Source organism: Setaria viridis, chromosome 9 (assembly GCF_005286985.2).
Source record: "Setaria viridis chromosome 9, Setaria_viridis_v4.0, whole genome shotgun sequence".
NCBI classification, from domain to species: Eukaryota; Viridiplantae; Streptophyta; class Magnoliopsida; order Poales; family Poaceae; genus Setaria; species Setaria viridis.
In genome coordinates, this window is record NC_048271.2 from 1829299 (window position 1) to 1849140 (window position 19842).

General features: G+C 48.3%; 2 protein-coding genes across 3 annotated transcripts; both read left to right on the forward strand.

The window, feature by feature from the left end:
- Positions 1–4560: 4560 nt before the first annotated feature.
- Positions 4561–15652, forward strand: LOC117840688 (phosphatidylinositol/phosphatidylcholine transfer protein SFH3). Its single transcript, XM_034721207.2, has 7 exons — positions 4561–4864; positions 5419–5852; positions 7017–7162; positions 7353–7448; positions 7991–8247; positions 8643–8863; positions 15064–15652. Exons 2-7 carry the CDS (start codon positions 5517–5519, stop codon positions 15427–15429), a joined length of 1422 nt encoding a protein of 473 aa, XP_034577098.1. The 5' UTR covers positions 4561–4864; positions 5419–5516; the 3' UTR covers positions 15430–15652.
- A 336-nt stretch (positions 15653–15988) lies between these two features.
- Positions 15989–19454, forward strand: LOC117840689 (uncharacterized). Of its 2 annotated transcripts, XM_034721209.2 has the most exons (5): positions 15989–16166; positions 16594–16640; positions 16721–16913; positions 18501–18590; positions 18782–19454. In XM_034721209.2, exons 3-5 carry the CDS (start codon positions 16732–16734, stop codon positions 19290–19292), a joined length of 783 nt encoding a protein of 260 aa, XP_034577100.1. In that variant the 5' UTR covers positions 15989–16166; positions 16594–16640; positions 16721–16731; the 3' UTR covers positions 19293–19454. The 2 variants fall into 2 exon arrangements, with proteins under 2 accessions (XP_034577100.1, XP_034577099.1); XM_034721208.2 differs by lacking the exon at positions 16594–16640 and having other exon boundaries at positions 15991–16166.
- Positions 19455–19842: the final 388 nt, after the last annotated feature.

A 19842-nucleotide genomic window follows, 5' to 3' on the forward strand; every position in this document is an offset into this window, starting at 1 on the left:
GACTGTGCAAACATATCGATAGGCCGCTTCAAAGCTTTTGGTGGGGGAGTAAGGAAGGGAAGCGTAGGACACGCTAGATAGCATGGGATGACATAACTAAACCTAAATGCGTAGGTGGCCTAGGGTTTATAGACATTGAAATGTTTAATTTAGCGTTGCTAGCGAGGCAAGCTTGGAGAATTATGCAAGAGCCAGGTTCACTTAGTGCACGAATCCTTAAAGCGGTCTACTTTCCTGATGGAGATTTCTTGGATGCTGAAGTATGTGAGCCACCATCAAGGGTGTGGCGAGCAATTATTGATGGCAAAGAGGTACTCAAGCAAGGGATCATTCGTAGGATTGGCAATGGTGAGGAAACACATATTTGGAGCACGAATTGGCTGCCAATGGACTGCATGTTATGTTCTGTGTGTTGCATCGGAAATAATCCTTCGCAGTGTGTTGCATCGGAAATAATCCTTCGCAGCTAGTCGGTGATCTCATTGATCAAACATCGAGGACTTGGGAACTGCCACAAGCTAAATCTTTTCTACACTCCGATGGACATAGAAGTTATCACAAATATCCCTTTTAGCTTAGATGGAAGGATGATTTATAGGCATGGCATTACGAGCGGACTGGCATTTTCTCTGTCAGATCTGCCTATAGAATGTTGGTACGCAACAAAGGAGCTACAATAGCTTGGTTGGATAGCATAGCTGGGAGGTCGGATACACACGCAGTGGAGAAGGAATGGACTGACCCGTGGAAGGTCAAGATGCCATCAAAGATTCGCATGTTCTTGTGGAGGCTTGCTCACCATTCTATCCCAACAGGTGACGTGTGCCACCACAGGAACATGGCTCCGAACAGTTGCTGTGGTTTTTGTGGAGCCTTGGACTCATGGAGACATTCATTGCTAGAGTGCAATATGTCCAGGTGTGTCTGGGCACTGGAACATGATGACATTATAGAAGTTTTGGGTCAGGCTCAGAATCAAGATGCCCGAGGTTGGCTGAAGGAGATAATGGAGGTACTGCCATATGATAAACTTATATGGGTGGTCGTGAGATTGTGGGCAGTGTGGTATGCACAGCACAAGGCAATTCATGAGAATATATTCCAAAGTCCACTGTCGACACATTGTTTTGTGGAATGGTTTATAACATAATTGGAGATGTTAAAATCAAGCCCAAAGTCGCAACAACAACCGGTACAGATTCAGATTCCAAAGTGGATACCCCTCCACATGGTTTTGCTAAAATCAATGTTGATGATGCCATGTCCAAAAACTCAAACACGGCGGCACTGGCGCAAAGTGCTATTGGCGCTTTTGTTGGAGCATCAGCTGTGAGACTGAAGGGGGTCACAGATGCCGAGATAGCAGAAGCGCTGGCATGCAGGGAAGGCCTAGTGTTAACAAGCGACCTACTCATTCAGAAATTCAGGTTGGCGAGTGATTGTGCTAGTGTCATCAAGAATCTCCAAGGGGCTGACATGGGCAGCTATGGACAGATCATCCGGAAGATCAATGCAGGGAGAGGAAAATTCGAAGCTGTTGAAGTTGTGCATGAAAGCAGAAGGTCCAACATTGATGCACATGCGCTGGCCAGGAGCTCGATTTATAGTCAGGTCGGTAGACATTTGTGGTTTCTAACACCATCGGATGATGTTTGTAATTCGTACTCCAGTAACTTTGAATAAATAAAAGGTGGGGAGGTCTAAAAAAACATGATACGTTTTTTTATGGGAGGGCGTCGCGGCTGAGGGTGTTCCCATGTATAAAACAACATTGAAGGTTGTGTTGTGAGATAAAGCTACGTCGAAAAGCGAGCAAGACTAGGTCTTCACTCCACGCTAGTCTTATACGTTTTGTACTATTCAAGGAGTAATAATTTGGTTCAGCTAGCTCTAAGCTAGACCATTGGAGATGCCTTGAGGTGCGCGTCGTAGGTCTCGATGCGAGCGCGCCACCATAGCATGGCGGGAGAGGCGAGGCGACGCGGAGCTCGAGGCTGACAACAGCTTGTCCGCGGCACGCGGGCGAGCGATGCTGGATGTTGGCACCCAGCTGCCGGTGCTATGATGAGGCACTGCTCGTGGATAGAATGCATATTTGGAACATTTTAAAAGATCGTGGAAATCACAAGAGAATAACTTTGACATGCATAAAGATAAGATCATGGTAAGGTAAGAAGGTTCTAGAAAACTGGAGAGCATGAAGAAGTCGTAGTTGTCATGCTTCATGGTGAAGTGTGGAATACTCTAGAATCTAGATATTTTGCATGGTAGAGAATTAGATAAGAATAAAAGAAGATTTTAGAGTTAGATATTTTGTAAAGAAGTGTGTGGAAAGTTGCCACATGGCAATACGACATGAGCCGTGAACTACTATAGATAGGGGTGCCCTCCACACCAAGGTAACCATGCCAACCATGATAAGTATATGTCATTTGGAGATGGCATAGGTAGCCACCATTGAGAGTTGAGTGACATCCTATTGGATGGCATGAGTAGAGTGTGGTAGGATAGCCACATAAAGAGTATAAGAGTGAGTCTTGTATCAAGTTAAGTAGTGAATAAATGTTTGAGTTCCCTTGTAGAAAGTTGATCTCCCGTGTTTGTGTCGGGGTGAAGGTCTCCTTGGAGTAGTGTGGGTATAGGGTCCACGGAGTAGTGTGGATATAGGGTCTACATAAGAAGTGGTATTGATGCCACTTCTAGAAGTCAGTGTCATGGTCGGGGGTGTTGATTTCTTAACAGTATTCATGGCATACTAATATCAATTTGATGTTTAGTCGTAGAATCGGATAGTGTGAACTTGTATTGACCTTTATATGCATATATATCTTGACAGACTGTGAGGCTAAAAAAGACTTACTTTTCAATATTCAGAAGTGCAATCTTCAAGAAAGTTTTCTTTAACATGGACTATACGTTTATCATTGAAGACCATGAAGAAGTCAACGTGACATAGCTTACAATAAGCGGAGATACTTTGAAGAACAGAGATAGTTGGAAGGACATTTTCATCAACGAGAACCGTTTCGATGAATCTTACAAGTTTGGTGTTGGCACTGGAGAACATGAATTTTATGATACGGTGAAGTTGTGTCACCATATAATCATTGACTTTGAAAATCATAACTTCACAACATATGTGGTTAGTTGGAATCTAACGTGTGAATATGTTGTAAGATTTGTTTGTGCTAGGACACCAATGATACATCTTACATTATTATTTGCAGTTGACTCTCGACAGCCTAACAATCCAAGTGGCCATGATCTACCTTGATAGGAGGTTAATCTTATCTTTCAGAACCTTCCATGCGTTGAAGGATGTGGGTGTGGACGTCAAAAGCATCATTGTGTATTCACCATACATGTGAAGAGCTTGCCTATTGCGAAGGAAGAGAGGTTAGTCAGAATTTATAGACACTAACAGGAACCCTCGCTTGTTACAATAAGATAAGTTGATTGCTTAGTGCTTACTATTACTGCATTACTAGCTTTAAAATTACTAGCTACCAACATTGATCTTGTCAAATACATGTATGTATATTTGGAGTCAGTGTGTATCTGACCGTGTTTATCTGTTGGGTTTGTCTCTACCTGCACCGGGCATGCTTGTTTGTCAGATTGTGTGCTTTACTTCCTACTCAACAAGGTCTAGACAAAGTTTGATCCTATTTGGATTGCAGTTGCTCCAAAGAAATTTTTGGAGGAATGACGTTCTTCATGTTCCGTCCCCGTTTGGATTGTAGTCGTTCCAAAGGAATTTTGGAGGAATGACGTTCTTTATGTTTCGCTGACGTCACCTAACGTTTGGAACGTAGGAAACATCCAGAATTTTCTAGATGATTCTGAGAGGAACGGTGGATTGCCTAGCCAACCATTTGGCCACCTGCTCGATTAGAGAGATCAAGATGGGAGAGGAGAGAGAGAGCTGCAGGGAGAACAAGCCCAGGGAAGAAAGAAGAGAACCGGGGAATTTTGTAGGAGTGACGTTCTTTATGTTCCGCTGACGTCACCTAATGTTTGGAACGTAGGAAACGCCTAGAATTTTCTAGACGATTCTGAGAGGAACGGTGGATTGCCTAGCCAACCATTTGGCCACCTGCTCGATTAGAGAGATCGAGATGGAGAGAGGAGAGAGAGAGCTGCAGGGAGAACAAGCCCAGGGAAGAAAGAAGAGAACCAGGGAATTTTGGAGGAATGACGTTCTTTATGTTCCGCTGACATCACCTAACGCTTGGAATGTAGGAAACGCCTAGAATTTTTTAGGCGATTCTTAGAGGAACGGTGGATTGCCTAGCTAACCATTTGACCACCTGCTCGATTAGAGAGATCGAGATGGGGAGAGGCGAGAGAGAGGTGTAGGGAGAACAAGCCCAGGGAAAGCCCAGGGAAGAAAGAAGAGAGACCTTGCTGGAGAATCGCCGAAGACAGGAGAGCGGGCCCAGCCCAACAGCAACCACTCGAGTGCTCGACTGTTCTGGTCCTCTGGGCCCATGCTGCAGCGGCCACGCAGAACCACCACGCGTAGCACGAGAAGGACACGCGCCCACTTCCGCGACCTGTCTGTTCTGCGTGCGGCTGCCCCTCCAATCTCCTCCTCCTCTTTCCCTCTTCCCCCGTGGGGAGTGTTCGTGTGCGTCACTCCTCCCGCTTCCTTCCCCCACACACTCAGATCCGCGGCCGTCTTCCGATCCCCGCTCCTCGCGCGGCGAGGGGCATTCCAGCCCTAAGCACGCTCCCGCCCGCCCAACGGGACCACCACAAGGGAATTTTTTTCTTCTCTTGTGGCCGTCTTCCTCCTCGCCCCTCTGGCGAACCGGCGCGGAGTGAAGGTCCGTCCGTGCCTGGATTGGTTTCTTCATTGTTGGTAAGGAAGCACTGCTGGATCGCTCTGATGGTGGATTGTTCTCCGAGTGAGCTTTTTTTTTGGTTTTTGCTCTATAATAGGATCTTTGCATACGCTGTGACCAATCGGCAATCGAATCTAGACCCTGGGATGGATACTCCGCGCCATTCATCTAGTTAGTTGCCGATTTGTTCGATGGATGGTGGTTGGCGGGGTTGTAATTGCAGCTGTTTCCCAAATATAAATTGGGGCTCAACCAACTGAAACACCGTTCCCCTCGTTATCTCCGCCCCTGCCATGTGCTGAAGGAACTAGCCGGGTTGTGTTAACACCTAACGGTGGAAAATAGTTAAAAAACGTTAAGCCTAAACTAGGATATTGAAATTGCTTAGTTAGGCCTGAAATGAAATTGACACCTTCTAGTACTTGTTTTTTTTCATTACAGTTAGGCCTGTAATTGCTTCAGTTTGTTCTATGTGGACTATGAGTTCATTTATTGATATGCATGATGGCTGTTTATTGCTTGCGCATTTCTTACATTTGACATAAATTTGATCATCATAATCTTAATGCAGTGGTAAGAGGCACCTGGTTTATTCTTGCTGAAGCTGGTGGTACATGTGATTCTGTGAATAGCAGGCCTCTCTTCTGTCTCAGCTTTTGCTTCTAAGCAATGGCCAATGTAAGCAAGCACTTGCAACCTTCAAGCGCAGCAGGAAATGACAGGAAGTACCAGGGCACATTGGTTGCTTCTCCAGCAAAAGCCATTTCACCCAAGCGTGTGAATCGCATCGTGCCATCTAGGCAGCTGATATTGGGTGCGGATTCACTAGGTCATGCGGCATCATTTCTGCTTAAGGTTGTTGTTCTTGAGGCAGTAAGAAGAGTTTCCAAAGCAAGGTGCCCTTTCATATGGAATTCTGTCCAAGCATTGCAAATTCTTGTGTACCCTCCATTTAGCTGGATTCAACGGTGGGCACCACTCAGATTTATTGTGCAAGGAATACAGGTTATTTGATTCCTCATGTCTTCAAAGTGCATGTTCTTTCTTTCTTTCGTTTGAAATTAGTTAGTACTTTCACAAATGCCACTGGCCTGGATATTGTATTATTCCTTCATGTAGATGAAGTAGATGAGGCAGAGGGAATGCTATTTCGTTACCAGTTATCCAGTTAGCATTTGCTACCTTCTGCTTGCTAAGTACTATAATGTGTCAACATTTGTCTCCTTTAGTCATAATCATAACCTGTCTGCTGTTCTGATGTATAGCTTATTTGTGGTTCAAAAATGATAACCTGGAGCAATTTCCTCAAGAAATTAACATAGATCCAGCAACATAATCTGTCTATATTTGTCATAATCATAATTTTCTTTCCGTTGCAGCCTGTTTTTAATAGTCCTTTTTCTTTTCAAAAACTACAACAATAAGAGAGGGTACTTTAGGCTTTGACTAGATTGTATTTTATATTTTCATAGCCTTTGATAAACATTGGCAGCAGAACGAGCTCTGTGCTGGTTTTATCCAAATGGACCCGTGTATCAGTTTGTATTATAGTTTCTTTTTATCTGCCAAGCTCCATGACAGTTCCAGAATTAACCTGTGTCCCATGGTGAAATGTTCTGACTCACAGTCTTCTCAATGTGAAGAATTCTACTTTGCCTAGAGCTGGCATAAAACTAGGAGTTCGTTTTGGGGCATTGGACATCTTGCACAACGGGCTCCTAGAAGCATCATCTGAGCTTCTAGTCAGATTAAGAAACCACAAACAGTTTCCTAAAATGTGCTAAGTGCTAGGGTAGGTCGTGGCATGGCGCGGCGCCTAGCTCATAATCACCGTTAAGCGGACTAGGCAGCTACCTTTTAGAATAGCGACCATAAATGGGCATGCCTCGTTTAATATCTGCTGAGCACTTCATGAGAAAATCTGTACTTATGTGGAGCATCCCAGGTCAATTAATGTGCGTTGTAGATGCTCAATCAAACCTATTCTCTCATTTGGATATTTTTCTTCTTTGATACATTGTTGGGTACTTGAATGGGTTGCGTAGCACATCAGTTTTTTTTGCATTCCAAGTCGGCATTTTGTTTTGTTTACATACTTTTTGCATTCCAAATTGGAATTTATTTTCCTAAAAAAACCTCAAACAACTGATGATCTTTCCTCAAATGCAGAAACTATCCACGCCACTGTTGTTTCTGTCAGTCACAACAACATTAAGTGAGCGGTCTTCTAAGCGTGATGATGAACCGGACAGCAATACAGAACATTCTGAGACACCGTCTGAAGCAAATGAATCGGCATCAACTTCCAGCACAAGGTTGGTTAAAACTTAAGAAATGGGCCCATGAATATCTCTTAGTTTATACAGTACTTTGCTGGTTTCTTGCTGTTGAATCATAATATCGTACTATTCTAGTTCTTTTGGCATCCTATCCCAGTAATGAGATATAGCAGTACAAAATGAAGTCTGCCTTTTTCAATAACACGGTTGGTTTGGCTTGTTTTAGGGATGTTGCTGATGGCACAAAGGAAATCGTGCAAGAGAATTGGCTTGTGTTACTTTTCAGAGAACTTGAGAAGCAGGGCATCACTTTGCCCGAGAGGTTACTTTCTACTATATTCTTTGCTATTCATGTGCATCATATTTTGTACTGTTGAGTTGAGAGTATAATTACAATATATGAACTATGAAAAAACTCTATGCAGCTGGAAAACATTTTCATGTAGATTTTGCAGTGTTTTTTTTTTACTGTACTTCAGGATATTGGAGCAGCAGTTTATCCTTAAGAAGAGAACTTACCTGTGAAGTTGTGATAGAATGCAGAAATATGTAACTGCCTATGTGATCTATGGTCAGGATAGATGCAGCTTCTAAATTCTGAATTTGTTGAATTCTACAAAGTTGCTGTTATATTATGTTGGTAGTTCTTTAGACTTTGAGTTGGCCCTGAGTAGCTCTTTGAGTTTGTTTGTAATGCTATTAACTCAAGACAAAAATAGAGAAGATATGATATCATTTTATTATGAATGCTATTGCCACTGTAGTCTTTCAATCAAGCCATATAGACTTCTTTATCAAGAAGGTAGTACATGTCTGAAATGAATGACCCGTTTCCACAAAACTGAACCTAGATTGATGTTTCAGGTTCACAGAAGATGAGTTGCGCAGATTTTATGTCGCAGCAAATGGTGACTTTTCAAGTTTACTCTCTTCGGTTAAGAAGACAATTCGTTGGAGGGAGACTTTTCACATACTTACATTGCAAGAACTTGATAGGTGGTCTCACTTAGTCTTTTGGCATGGATTTGACACAATGCTTCGGCCTTGTTTAGTAATTCGTCTTGGACCTGCATGTGCTAGTATACCACCGCGTGATAGACCTCGTTTCGGGCAAGCAGTAGGTAATTCCTCAACCTGTTTTATCTGTACATTTATTTCTGTATATTCTTAATAATCATCATTTTTCTATTTGATAATTTTATTATGACTTCAAAGTTTAGAGCTGGGTAGTCAAACTCACATGTAGTATGGGCAATGTATCTTTCTGCCAGCAAGATATCTTCTACTGGTGAAAGTCTTTTGCTCAGTTTGACATTGTGGTGCTTTTCAAAGGCATATCCTTCTCTTTGTAAACTGGGTGCTAGCTATTCTGAGAGAAAACGTGTGATCTTTGATGTGCTTTTTCTTTGGCTTTCGTACCATTGAAGAGGGTAGTATAACTTGTTTTCACCTTTTCCTTCCTCTGATTGGCTTGCAAGAAAAGTGGCTACTTTCTCACTGATGTCTTTCAATTCAGTTTCTCAAATTGACCACGGTGTTGTAAATTTGACCAATGAAGAAGATCCAAGAATTACCGTTTTGCTGGATTGCCATGGGATTTCTCCATTCAGGTTTCCGATGCAAATGATGAGGTCATTTATCACTGTAGTTCAAGAAAACTACCCAAATCGTCTCGTGGTATTGTTTGTTGTCCGCCTTCCTCCAGTTGTCAGAGTTATTGCACAGACGTTTCTTCAAGTAAGATATATTTTCACCCACTTTCATCTCATTGCTTTCCTTTTGTATTGTGTTTTCAGCTCCACCTGTTCCATTTAGGCAATGAAATTTTAGCATTCCATGCTGTAATTATGCCTATTATGCTAAGGTTACAAAGTATTTTCACTACAACTAAGGGCTAGTTTTTTATGTTTAATAAGTGTATTATTTGTTGGCCCAAATGATCTCTTTCTCATTAACCACACATAGATAGCAGTTTGGGGGGTACATATAGAGATAAGGCAGGGGTAGGTAGCAGGGGTAATTTAGGAATAAGTAGCTACTACATAGATAGATAAGGTGCACATGCACCACCAACTACACCCAACACACACATGACTTATGCTATCAATCTCCTCCTAAGTCTTGCGTGTCTTGAGTGGCAGCTGGACCATCCCAATCTTAGAGCAAAGTTCTTGAAACTTGATCCTTCCAAGGGACTTGGTGAGGAGGTCGGCGAGTTGATCCTTGGTGTTGATGTAGTTCGCCCTGACACTCCCTTCCTCCAAGCAACCTCAGTTGAAGTGGTACTTCACTCTGATGTGCTTACTTCGCTCGTGGAAGACGTTCTTCGCCAGAGCCAGAGCGGATTTGCTGTCCACCCTGAGCTCCACTGCTAAGGAGATCACCGAGCAACCGAGCGAGCTAGAGAGCCTGAGTCGAAGCGGAAGAAGCAGCGATGTACTCAGCCTCACAGCTGGACAGGGCCACCACCTGCTGCTTGACCAACTGCCAGCTGACGAGGCACTTGTCAAGGAAGAAGAGCATCCAGCTCGTGCTCTTGCTGGTGTCGATGTCGCCGGCGTGGTCGTTGTCACTGTAGACGATGAAGTGTACCGCCCCGGGACACCTCGGGTAGTGGAGGCCGTAGTCGAGAGTCCCCACAACGTAGCGAAGGATCCTCTTGACGGCCTGGTGGTGCTTGGTCGTCGGTTGCTGCATGAACCGACTGACGTAGCTGACGGAGAACGCCAAGTCTGGCCGCGTGTGGGTGAGGTAACGAAGGCTCCCCACAAGGCACCGGTACTGTGTAGCATCCACCTCCTCAGCCGTGCTGTCGCGGCTCAGCTTCAGCCCCTCCTCCATCGGAGTGAGAGCCGGGTTATAGTCGATGAGCCCACCCAGCTCAACGACGCACTTGGCGTAGGCGGTCTGTCGGAGTGCGATGCCGGAGTCATCTTGGTCCTCGATCCCCAGGTAGAAGGAGAGAGGCCCCAGGTCGCTCATCTGGAAGCCGGCCTTCATCTCCTCCTTGAACGCTTCCACCTCCTCGTCCTTGGTGCCCGTGATCACCAAGTCATCGACGTAGACGCCCACCAGCAGGGCATTACCTCCGTTGCCCCGCTAGTAGACGGACGCCTCGTGCGGGCTTTGCTCGATGCCCATAGTCTTCAGTGTGGAATCCAGCTTGGCATTCCAAGCACGCGGTGCCTGCCGCAAGCCATAGAGGGCCTTGCGTAGGTGTAGCACCTTGTCCTCCTTGCCGGGGATGACGAATCCCGGTGGCTGGTGGACGTAGACCTCCTCCTTCAAGTCATCGTTGAGGAATGCCGACTTGACGTCCATATGGTGGACGCGCTAGCTCTCTTGGGCTGCTAGCGCGAGGAGACGCACGGACTCCATCCGTGCAACAGGAGCGAAGACATCGTCGAAGTCGACCCCCTCCTGCTTCACGAACCCACGTGCCACCAAGCAAGCCTTGTGCTTGATAGTAGCACCAGCTTCATCCTTCTTCAGCTTGTACACCCACTTAAGGGTGATCACGTGGTGATCAGGAGGGTGTCCTCCATAGTGCGGTACCTTAGAGGCTCGCCGTTGTGGTACGCGTCGACGCGGTCCTCGTCGTGAGAGAGCGGAGTGGTGAACTCCACCGGGCTGTACTCGTTGTGAGCCGGTGCTGGTGCAGGTGTGCTCGGAGGAGTAGCTGTCGGCTGGAGTGTGTGGCGTGGCCAGCTGTGGTGGTGGCGGTGGAGTGCTCGCCGCGCCCGGAGGAGTACTCGCCGGAGTCGGTGGAGGACTCGCCGGCGTCGGTGAAGTGCTCGTTGGAGTCGATGGAGACCTGGGGACTGGGGTAAGCACGCTTGGCGTCGGTGAAGTCGTCGTACGTCGAAGTCGAGCCGTCATCCACCATCTTGCCCTACGCCCAACCTCGCACTTCGTCGAACACAGCGTCACGAGCCGTGTGCACACGCTGTGTCTCCCGGTCGAGGATCCGGTAGGCCTTCACCCCTCAGCGTAGCCGATGAACACCCTTGGGGTGCTCCTGTCGTCGAGCTTGCCAACGTGGCTAAGCTCCTTGACGTACGCGAGGCAGTCGAAGACGCGGAGGTGGGCGACCGCCGGCTTGCGCCCATACTAAGCCTCATATGGTGTCATACCGTCGAGAGCCTTGGTGGGCGAGCAGTTGAGGATGTGGACGGCTGTCAGCACCGTCTCTCCCCAGAAGATGGCCGGCATCTCCCTCTGCTTGAGGAGGGCCCGAGCCATGGCCACCACCGTCTGGTTGCGTCGCTTGACAACGCCGTTCTGCTGCAGGGTGTACGGCGCGGACTAGTGGCGTTGGATCTCCTCAGCGGCGCAGTATGATGCAAACTCAGCCACCATGAACTCGCCGCCGCTGTCGGTGTGCAGCTTGCGGCCGCACTCGTTCTCCGCAGCAGCTTGAACATGCTTGATGGCGTCCGCAGCAGCTCCCTTGGTGTCGAGGAGTATCACCCATATGTACCGGGAGATGTCGTCGACGAGTAGAAGGAAGTAGCGTCGCCCTCCAGGAGTAGCTGATGTCACCAGCCCGCAGAGGTCGCCGTGCACGAGCTCGAGCCTCTCCTTGGCTCGGAAGCTTGCCTGGAGAGGGAAGGGGCGTCGCTTCAGCTTCGTCATGATGCAGGTGTCGCAGAGCTGCTCGACGTGGTCGACGCACGGCATGCCCCGCACCATCTCCTTGGTGCTGAGCTGCCGCAGGGCCTCGAAGTGTAGGTGCCCGAAGCGCTCGTGCCACCGCCAAGCCTTGTCATCGTGGCGGCCAGCAAGGCAGAGAGGCTGCGCTACATCCGCGTAGAGGACGTAGAGGCGGTTGCTCCCTCTCTCCACCTTGGCGAGTAGGCGCTGTCGTCGATCCCAGATCCGGAGCACTCCGCCGTCGATCTCCACGCGTGGGCCACTCTTATCCAGCTGCCCAAGGCTGATGATCAAGTTTCTCAACGCGGGGATGTAGAAGACTCCGGTGAGGAGTCGATGCTTGCCAGTCTTGGCGACAAGGACGACAGAGCCGATGCCCTTGATGTCCACGGCCGAAGAGTCGCCGAACTTGACAGAGCTGCGTACATCGACGTTCAGGTCGGAGAAGTACTCCCGGCGCCCGGTCATGTGGTGCGTGGCACCACTGTTGCGGAACCAGCCATCGATCTTGTCGTTGCTGGTGCCGTCGTCGAGGAAGACGTGTGAGCGCGGCTCGTCGAGGTGGAGGAGAGTTGTCGTCGCCGATGCCGCTGGAAATAGCTCGATGCTTCCGTGAGCAAGGAACAAAGCCGGCTCCTCCGCAGCCTGCGTAACGTGGACCTGGCCGCGCCTCGGCTGGCGGCACTCCCTAGCCTAGTGGCTAGTCTTGCCACAGTTGTGGCAGGTGTCGCCTCTTGCGGCCCTGCGCTCGTCGGCAACGGCGCCCTCGGTGCCTCCTCGCGTCTTGGGCGCCTTGATGCGCTTGCAGCCGTCTGTCAAGGAAGAAGGCTCCCCTTTCTTCCGCTCCCTCTGGCGGGCGAGCCACTGCTCCTTAGTGAGGTGGAGCTTGCCATCGATGGTGACAGGCCTGCCAGACGTCTGAGCCGCCCCGTCAGCTCCTTGATCGACAACGCTGAGAGGTCGAGCAGCATCTCGATGGAGATGGTGAGCTGCGAGTACTTTGCAACGGCTTTCTCCTCGTAGATCTCGTTGTCGCAGTACCGCTCCAGCCGCTGCACCAGGCTGGACAGGCGGAGGGCGTCGTCGACGTCCTCGCCCGGCTTGAAAGCCAGACGATCCCACTCCTGTCGAAGCTTCTGCAGAGTGGACTTGCGGGCGGGGTCGCTACTGACTTGGACCGCAGCGATAGCGTCCCAAGCGGCCTTGGCGGTCCTCTTCCCTGGTTGGCCGCCATCTCCATCGGGGCTGCGGCGAGCAGCGCCTCGAGCGCTTGTCGGTCCTCGTGGTTGTCGACGTCGCCGTACTGGACCGCATCCTACATCTCCTGCACCTGGAGCTTCACCTTCATCACCAAGAATCACATCATGTAGTTGGTCTTCGTCGACATTGGCCACTGCGTGCTGCCGACAGACTCCCGGATGATGGTCTTCATGACCTTCGGGGGTCGGTGCCCGGAGTCGAGGCCGGACTCGTGGACGGAGCTCCTCCTGGACCCACCGGTCCACCTCCGCGTTCCGCTGCCGATTCGACCCCCTCCGGCTCGGGATGGCCGCCCTGCGCCTCAGCATCGGCGCCTTGCGCCGCGCGCCTCAACTCCTCGTCACGCCGCACCATCTCACGCGTCGCCTCCGCCTCCTCACGTAGCCGGTCCGCCTCCAGACGCCGCTGGGTAGCAGTCGCCGCTGCCGCCTGTGCCTCCTCATCGGCGAGGCGGGCTGCCTCGGCTGCGCGCCCCGTTGCGGTCTCCATGGCCGCGCGCGCGCGGTACTTGACGTTGCGCAACGCCGCCGCGCACCACCAGTCCTCTCGCCTTGCGGCCTCCGCCCGCTGGTCCTCCTCGCGCGCCGCAGCCGCACGCCGTGCCTGTCGCCGCTCCGCTGCTGCCTCCTCCTCGGCCGCCATGCACCGCTCCTCCTCCCGATGCGTGCCGCGCCGCGCTGCCGCAGCCGCCTCCTCACACCGCTCCTCCTCCTCGACGGTCATCCTGCGGCGCTGCGCACTTGAAGTAATCGAGCTGCTAGAGGAGGAGACCTGCGAGGTCCTGGACCTCGCCAGCCGACGGTGGCGCGCTGACCACCAGAGCTGCGACGTCCACGAGGCCCGCGCCGCCGACTCCCACTAGCCGTCTGGAGCCCTTGGAGCCTACCATTGGAGTTGTGATGAGGGTGAGGAAGAGGGAGCTGCCCGTGCGCAGCTGCTCTGCTGCCGCCGCCTTTGCCTCCCGCGCGCATGCTGATTCGCGCCGATTCGCTGCCGCCGCGCCCGATTCGCTGCCTCCCACACCGGATCCGCGTAAAGGGAGGGAAGAGGGGACAGGTCGTCGACCGGATATGGCCGGGGAGGGTCGCGCCGCCGCCGGGGTGGGCCTGCACTGCCGGCTAGGGTTTCGGCCAGGTGAGGGCTGGAGCATGGGACAGAGGAGAGAGGGGTAGGTGGGAAAGATTTAGGCTCTAGATACTAATTGTTGGCCTAAATGATCTCTTTCTCATTAACCACACATAGATAGCAGTTTGGGTACATATAGAGATAAGGCAGGGGTATGTAGCAGGGGTAATTTAGAAATAAGTAGCTACTACATAGATAGATAAGGTGCGCATGCACCACCAACTACACCCAACACACATGACTTGTGCTATCATTATTTGTCAAGCCATTGTAACATCTCCAGTTTCTCTTGACAACACAATATCTTTGTTCTAAACATGCATATTAGATCATGGAGATATTGTTTGGTCAATGGTATGCAAATTTTCTAATCCAACGACCACATACGCTCTTGTGTGGTAACTTTCATGAACAATAGAGACTTGCCCTTAATCCCGAATCCTGATGGGTGCTACGTGTGAAATGGGGCAAGCCAAACATCTGAAAAGATGGCACTTTGCATTTTCGGTCTTCTAGTCATAAAATTCATGGAGTAGCATTTACCTGCTATCAACGGATCCGTCCTGTATAGATCATTATGATGCCTTTTATATGTAGTCATGAGCTTTTCATGACCTTGTTTGGTAGTGGGACTCGGACCTGATTCCTTCATGAGCATGGCTGCTTCAAATTTGGAAAGGACTATTTATCCACCTCAACTTTTAGTTTCATGCCAAAAATTTCCAGCCCGCACTTCTTGTGCTGGTTTTGTGGTAACTACAACTTGTTTTTCAACCAAAGTTGGTAATCAACTCATACAGACCAGCCAAGGTTGACTACAGAGTGGTTTAACATGACAAAAAAACTTTGCACTGTTGGATTGCTACATTATACGGTACTTATCGCTTAATTCCATACAGGTCCTGAAGCCGTCTACAAAGCAGAAGCTGCGTTTCGAGGGAGATTCATACAAGAAGACATTGGCAGAGTTCCTGCAGGTTGTGCCCGCATTTCTGGGCGGTAAATGCAGGTGCCCGCGATGTGAGAAGCCTCGTGATAGTTCAGTAATACAGGCAGGGGAAGGGAGCAAGAGCCAGCCTCGCCTATTAAGTGTTGATGACGGATCAACTGTCACAGACTTCGACTTCGACGAAGCAGAGATCACATCACCTTACAGCTGCGAGAACGCCATCAGGGCCGCAATAATCGGCCTGCTGATGATCTGCATCTTCATCGCGTTTCTGGCTGGGATGAACGACCCAACATCCGTCCCGTCCAGTGCCTGAGGTTCTGGAATTGCCTGCTCTCCTGTAATAGAGCTTAGAGATTGTTAGGATGTCAGTTGTGTGATAGGGTATATATACATGTGTTGCTGCTAGAATCCTAGGGGTCTTGTTTTTCTTGGCAGTTTCTGGCCGTTATCTCCAGACCGGGCGTATAGTGCTTTGGCTCCCAACTGTGACCGCAAATGAATAATATATTATGTGTGGCAAATGTTGTTGGTTAACATTTCAAAGCCCAATCTCAAGTTGTCATCCGCAGCACACTGACTCGAGTGTGTTTTCAGCTCAGCTCTTCATACGTGTTTTTTTTTGTTTTTTTTTTAAATTAAAAAAAACACGTATGAAGAGCTGAGCAGAAAACACACTTCATTTGATTGTCACAACTCCCAAGGATAATAATCATCGCTCCCGGCTTCAAGCCCAAGCTCACATGCGGCAGGGAGAGTCCATGACCATGTTGGCCCACTGTTATAACCAAATCCGGTCATGATGACGGGCTCAATTCCGGACCGGCCTGGCCCGGCCTGCGTATTGAGAACGGGCACCGCGTGGTGGTGAAACCTGAAACGCGAGATCCTCGTAGGCACACCCGCACACCACAGCAGGAAGCTGCTGCTTCCGCTGTCCGCCTCCGCCACCTCGCCGCTGGCTTCCTACTCGAGCGACCCAAACTAGGGTTCGCGCTCGCGCCAGGCCACCTCCATTCTGCCCGATCCGCTTCCGCCCGGAGGCTTCCTAGGGTTCGCCCTCTCCTCAGCTTGGCTTCTATGATTCGATTTCGTTCGTATTTTTTACTCCCTAGGCACGACTGATTCTAGTGTTTTCTTAGTCGGGATGAGTCCTCGAAAGGTACTGTTTGTGACACTTGGGATTGAATTTCTTGCTCCGTTTTGTGATATATACCATTGGGAGCTGTTGATGGGTGAAATCAAGGTGTTTGGTTTCCATCGATCAGCAATTGGGGAAGGGGGTTGTCTTACAACTCATTTAAGTTTATTAGGTTTAAGTGGTCTTGATGCCGTTTATTGACTGACTACTGAGATGCTTTGTTTGCTGGGGATGGGTAGCAGAGCAGTCAGTTTTTTTTTTCTTACCTCCCTCTTCGCAGGGAGTGTAGATTCGAAATTCCCACAGGGCTATTTGTGAGCTATTTGTTTCTTTGGATAGGGCTTGCTGGAAGGGGATAGGCATTCGGTTTTCCATTACTTTTACAGGTTCTGATTGTTACACATTTTTCTTCTGTAAATACTCTGGGACTGGCTGTTCAAAGTTCCTTTTGATGTTCTTACATTAGGGTTAGTTTCGATGAGTCCATCAAGAAGCAGGAGCAGGAGCAGGAGTAGGAGCCAGAGTCGCAGCAGAAGCAGGAGCCGCAGTCCTAGGCGAAGAGATAGGTTGCGCAGTGAACGTGCACCCCGCCGCAGTCGCAGTCGCAGTCGCAGCAGGAGCCGCAGCCCATACCGTCGCAGAGAACGACGTGGCAACAGGTGTGCTCTCAAGTGATGTCTTTTGTTCTATAACTTCCCTGCAATTGGTCTTATGCTGACAGAGATCTACATTTTGTACTTTATGTTTTTCTCGGACACCATTTTGTACTTTATGTTACATGAGTGATTCACTATAATGCCAATATCAGCACTGTGTTGATGGATGAAGTTTTTCCACCTATCTCCAGTAGTGTATCTAATGCCCACCCTTTTACAATATAGTTTGCTTATGACATGTCAAGCTTACACCATTGCTTATAAAATAAAATGATCGATCATATGTTCCAATATCCCAATAGTTCTTCCGAAAATAAACCGCGCAAGTAGCATGCATATCCAGGAAATTTTCTTGAATCAGTTCTGAAAGGAAACAAAATGAATGGTTGCTTCACAGCCAATGCACATCATTATCTGCTCTTTTTTCTGTTCCTTAGTTCCAATAGATATGTGGAGGATAGTTCTATTTCAGAAACACTATTTGGTCTGCTTCCATGGCCTGTTCCTTTTTCTCCCTTTAAATGTGCTGTTGGTGCAGTAAGTAAATGATTGCTAAATCACGAGACAACATCTAAGAAAGGTGCGGTAGTTTATTTGTTTGAAGGAAAATATGAAGTATTCATAGGGGTGTTTTATCAAACACTAAATTTCAAAATCATTTTAGCATGAGAATTGCACTTCTATAATGGCACAGTTCATGAACATCAGAGTGAACTGGTGTCTGTAATCTAGAAAGACAGAACTATGATTTTGGTAGAGATGTTCTTAACGGTGTTTCTGCCAGCAGAGCTAATGAACTTACCACTTGCCAGGTGCTGTAAGATCTGAACTATTGGGGCTAAGTAGATTTGTAACTCATGACTCTAGGCAAGAAACTACTCCCTCCATTCCAAAATGTAGGTCGTTTTGGCTTTTCTAGATGCATATATTTCGCTATGCATCTAAATATAGAGTTATGTCTAGATAAGCCAAAACGACCTACATTTTGAAACGGAGGGAGTACTGTTTAAGGAAACCTGGAATTGTCTTTTATCTTGCTTGGACAGCACCTCACTATAAGGGGTTGAAATCCACTCCAGGCATTTCTCATAATCACGGACTTACTGAAATACCATGAACACGGCAGTGTTCCTGAAACTCCATACTTTCTCCTCACCTGATTGCCTTGTAATTATTCTACTGGCACATGTTTTCCCCACTGAACTGTGTTATTTTGAAGATGCGTAGTGTTGCTTATGTTTGTGGATTGTGATAAATCTACTAAGGTGTATGGTAGCACCTCATAAGCCAAAAAGGTGCAAAGTGTGTCTTGACACAACATGGGTCTCCACTGGGAAAGGGAAATTCCCTACCACGATAACCTATTGGGGTTGGGTACTGGGGTGTGGACTCAACTAACCAAGGAGGAACAATCTGAGGTGAGGAGGACTTGAACTTGTGTGTTGGGAGTGTACATCCACATCTCCCACTAATTGAAACATGGTTTTGCTCTTTGTATGTAGTAATGTTGATGTGTTTTTTGTTCCTATTGGAATTATATTCCAGCATCAGATGGAAAAACAAACATGTTTAACATGAATGATTTTTTAGGGATTTTATGTGCAAGAACTGCCGGAGACCTGGACACTACGCTAAGGATTGCCCATCTGCGGCTACATGCAATAACTGTAATCTTCCAGGGTAAAATAAATCAGCTAAACTATTCATATAGCTGCACTCATCCTACTTTTTGTTGGAAACATGATGCATTTATCTTATTATTGTAGAGAGTATTATTTTTCTAATTGCTAGATGCCATATTTCATCCATCAGATATGAGTATTTGTTTAAACTGAACTGTAACTGTGCCCCCTTTTTTTTTGTTTCAATAGCCACTTCGCAGCAGAATGCACCTCAGCAACTGTTTGCTGGAACTGCAAGGAATCTGGGCACATTGCCACTGAGTGCAAGAATGAGGCCCTGTGCCACACATGCAATAAAACGGGTCATTTGGCACGAGATTGCCCTACTTCAGGGTCTAACGTTAAGCTATGCAACAATTGTTTTAAGCCAGGCCACATTGCTGTTGACTGCACCAATGAACGGGCCTGCAACAACTGCCGTCAACCTGGACACATAGCTCGGGAGTGCAAGAACGACCCGGTTTGCAACCTGTGCAATGTCTCTGGTCATGTAGCCCGCAGCTGTCCAAAGACAACTCTGGCTTCAGAGATACAGGGAGGCCCGTTCCGTGATATCCTCTGCCGCATCTGTGGCCAGCCAGGACACATCAGCCGCAACTGCATGGCAACCATCATCTGTGACACATGCGGTGGGAGGGGGCACATGTCATATGAGTGCCCGTCGGCCAGGATATTCAATCGCGGTCTCCGCCGGTTCTGAAAACCATTAACAAGGATATGTTATCAAGGGCTCCGCTGGTTTCATGGTTGAATTTCGTGTTGTTTCATTTGTTCCTGACGAATACTGGATATAGCCCTTTGTGCGCCAAACAGCGATGTACCATTTCATGTGAAAAATTGCCAGGCCCAAGTCATGCACTCATGCTCCATCTGTGTTTTGTGTTTTTTGATCGCCTGTTTTCACCATGTTTGGCTTCACCCTTATCATGTGCTGAAGTTTCATGTAGTGCTGTGAAATTCTTATGGTGATATTGATGGTTTGATCTGGGCAACAGATTGCTTGGCAGGTTGACACTTGGCTCCTGCTCTTTTCACACATATGCTGTCTGTTTTTTTTTCTGGGAAAAGAGAAGTTATGGCTACCCCTACCCGTATACTAGCTGTATATCTGAGACATGCTCCGAGATGCATTGGTGCGCATTAATCTTGCACAAATGCAGGGAGCAGGGTAGCAGATCAGTTGAATCTAAACCATGGCGAGGTTGAGATGGGATAATGGTCGTGAGCTTACGATGCTGTGTAATAAATAA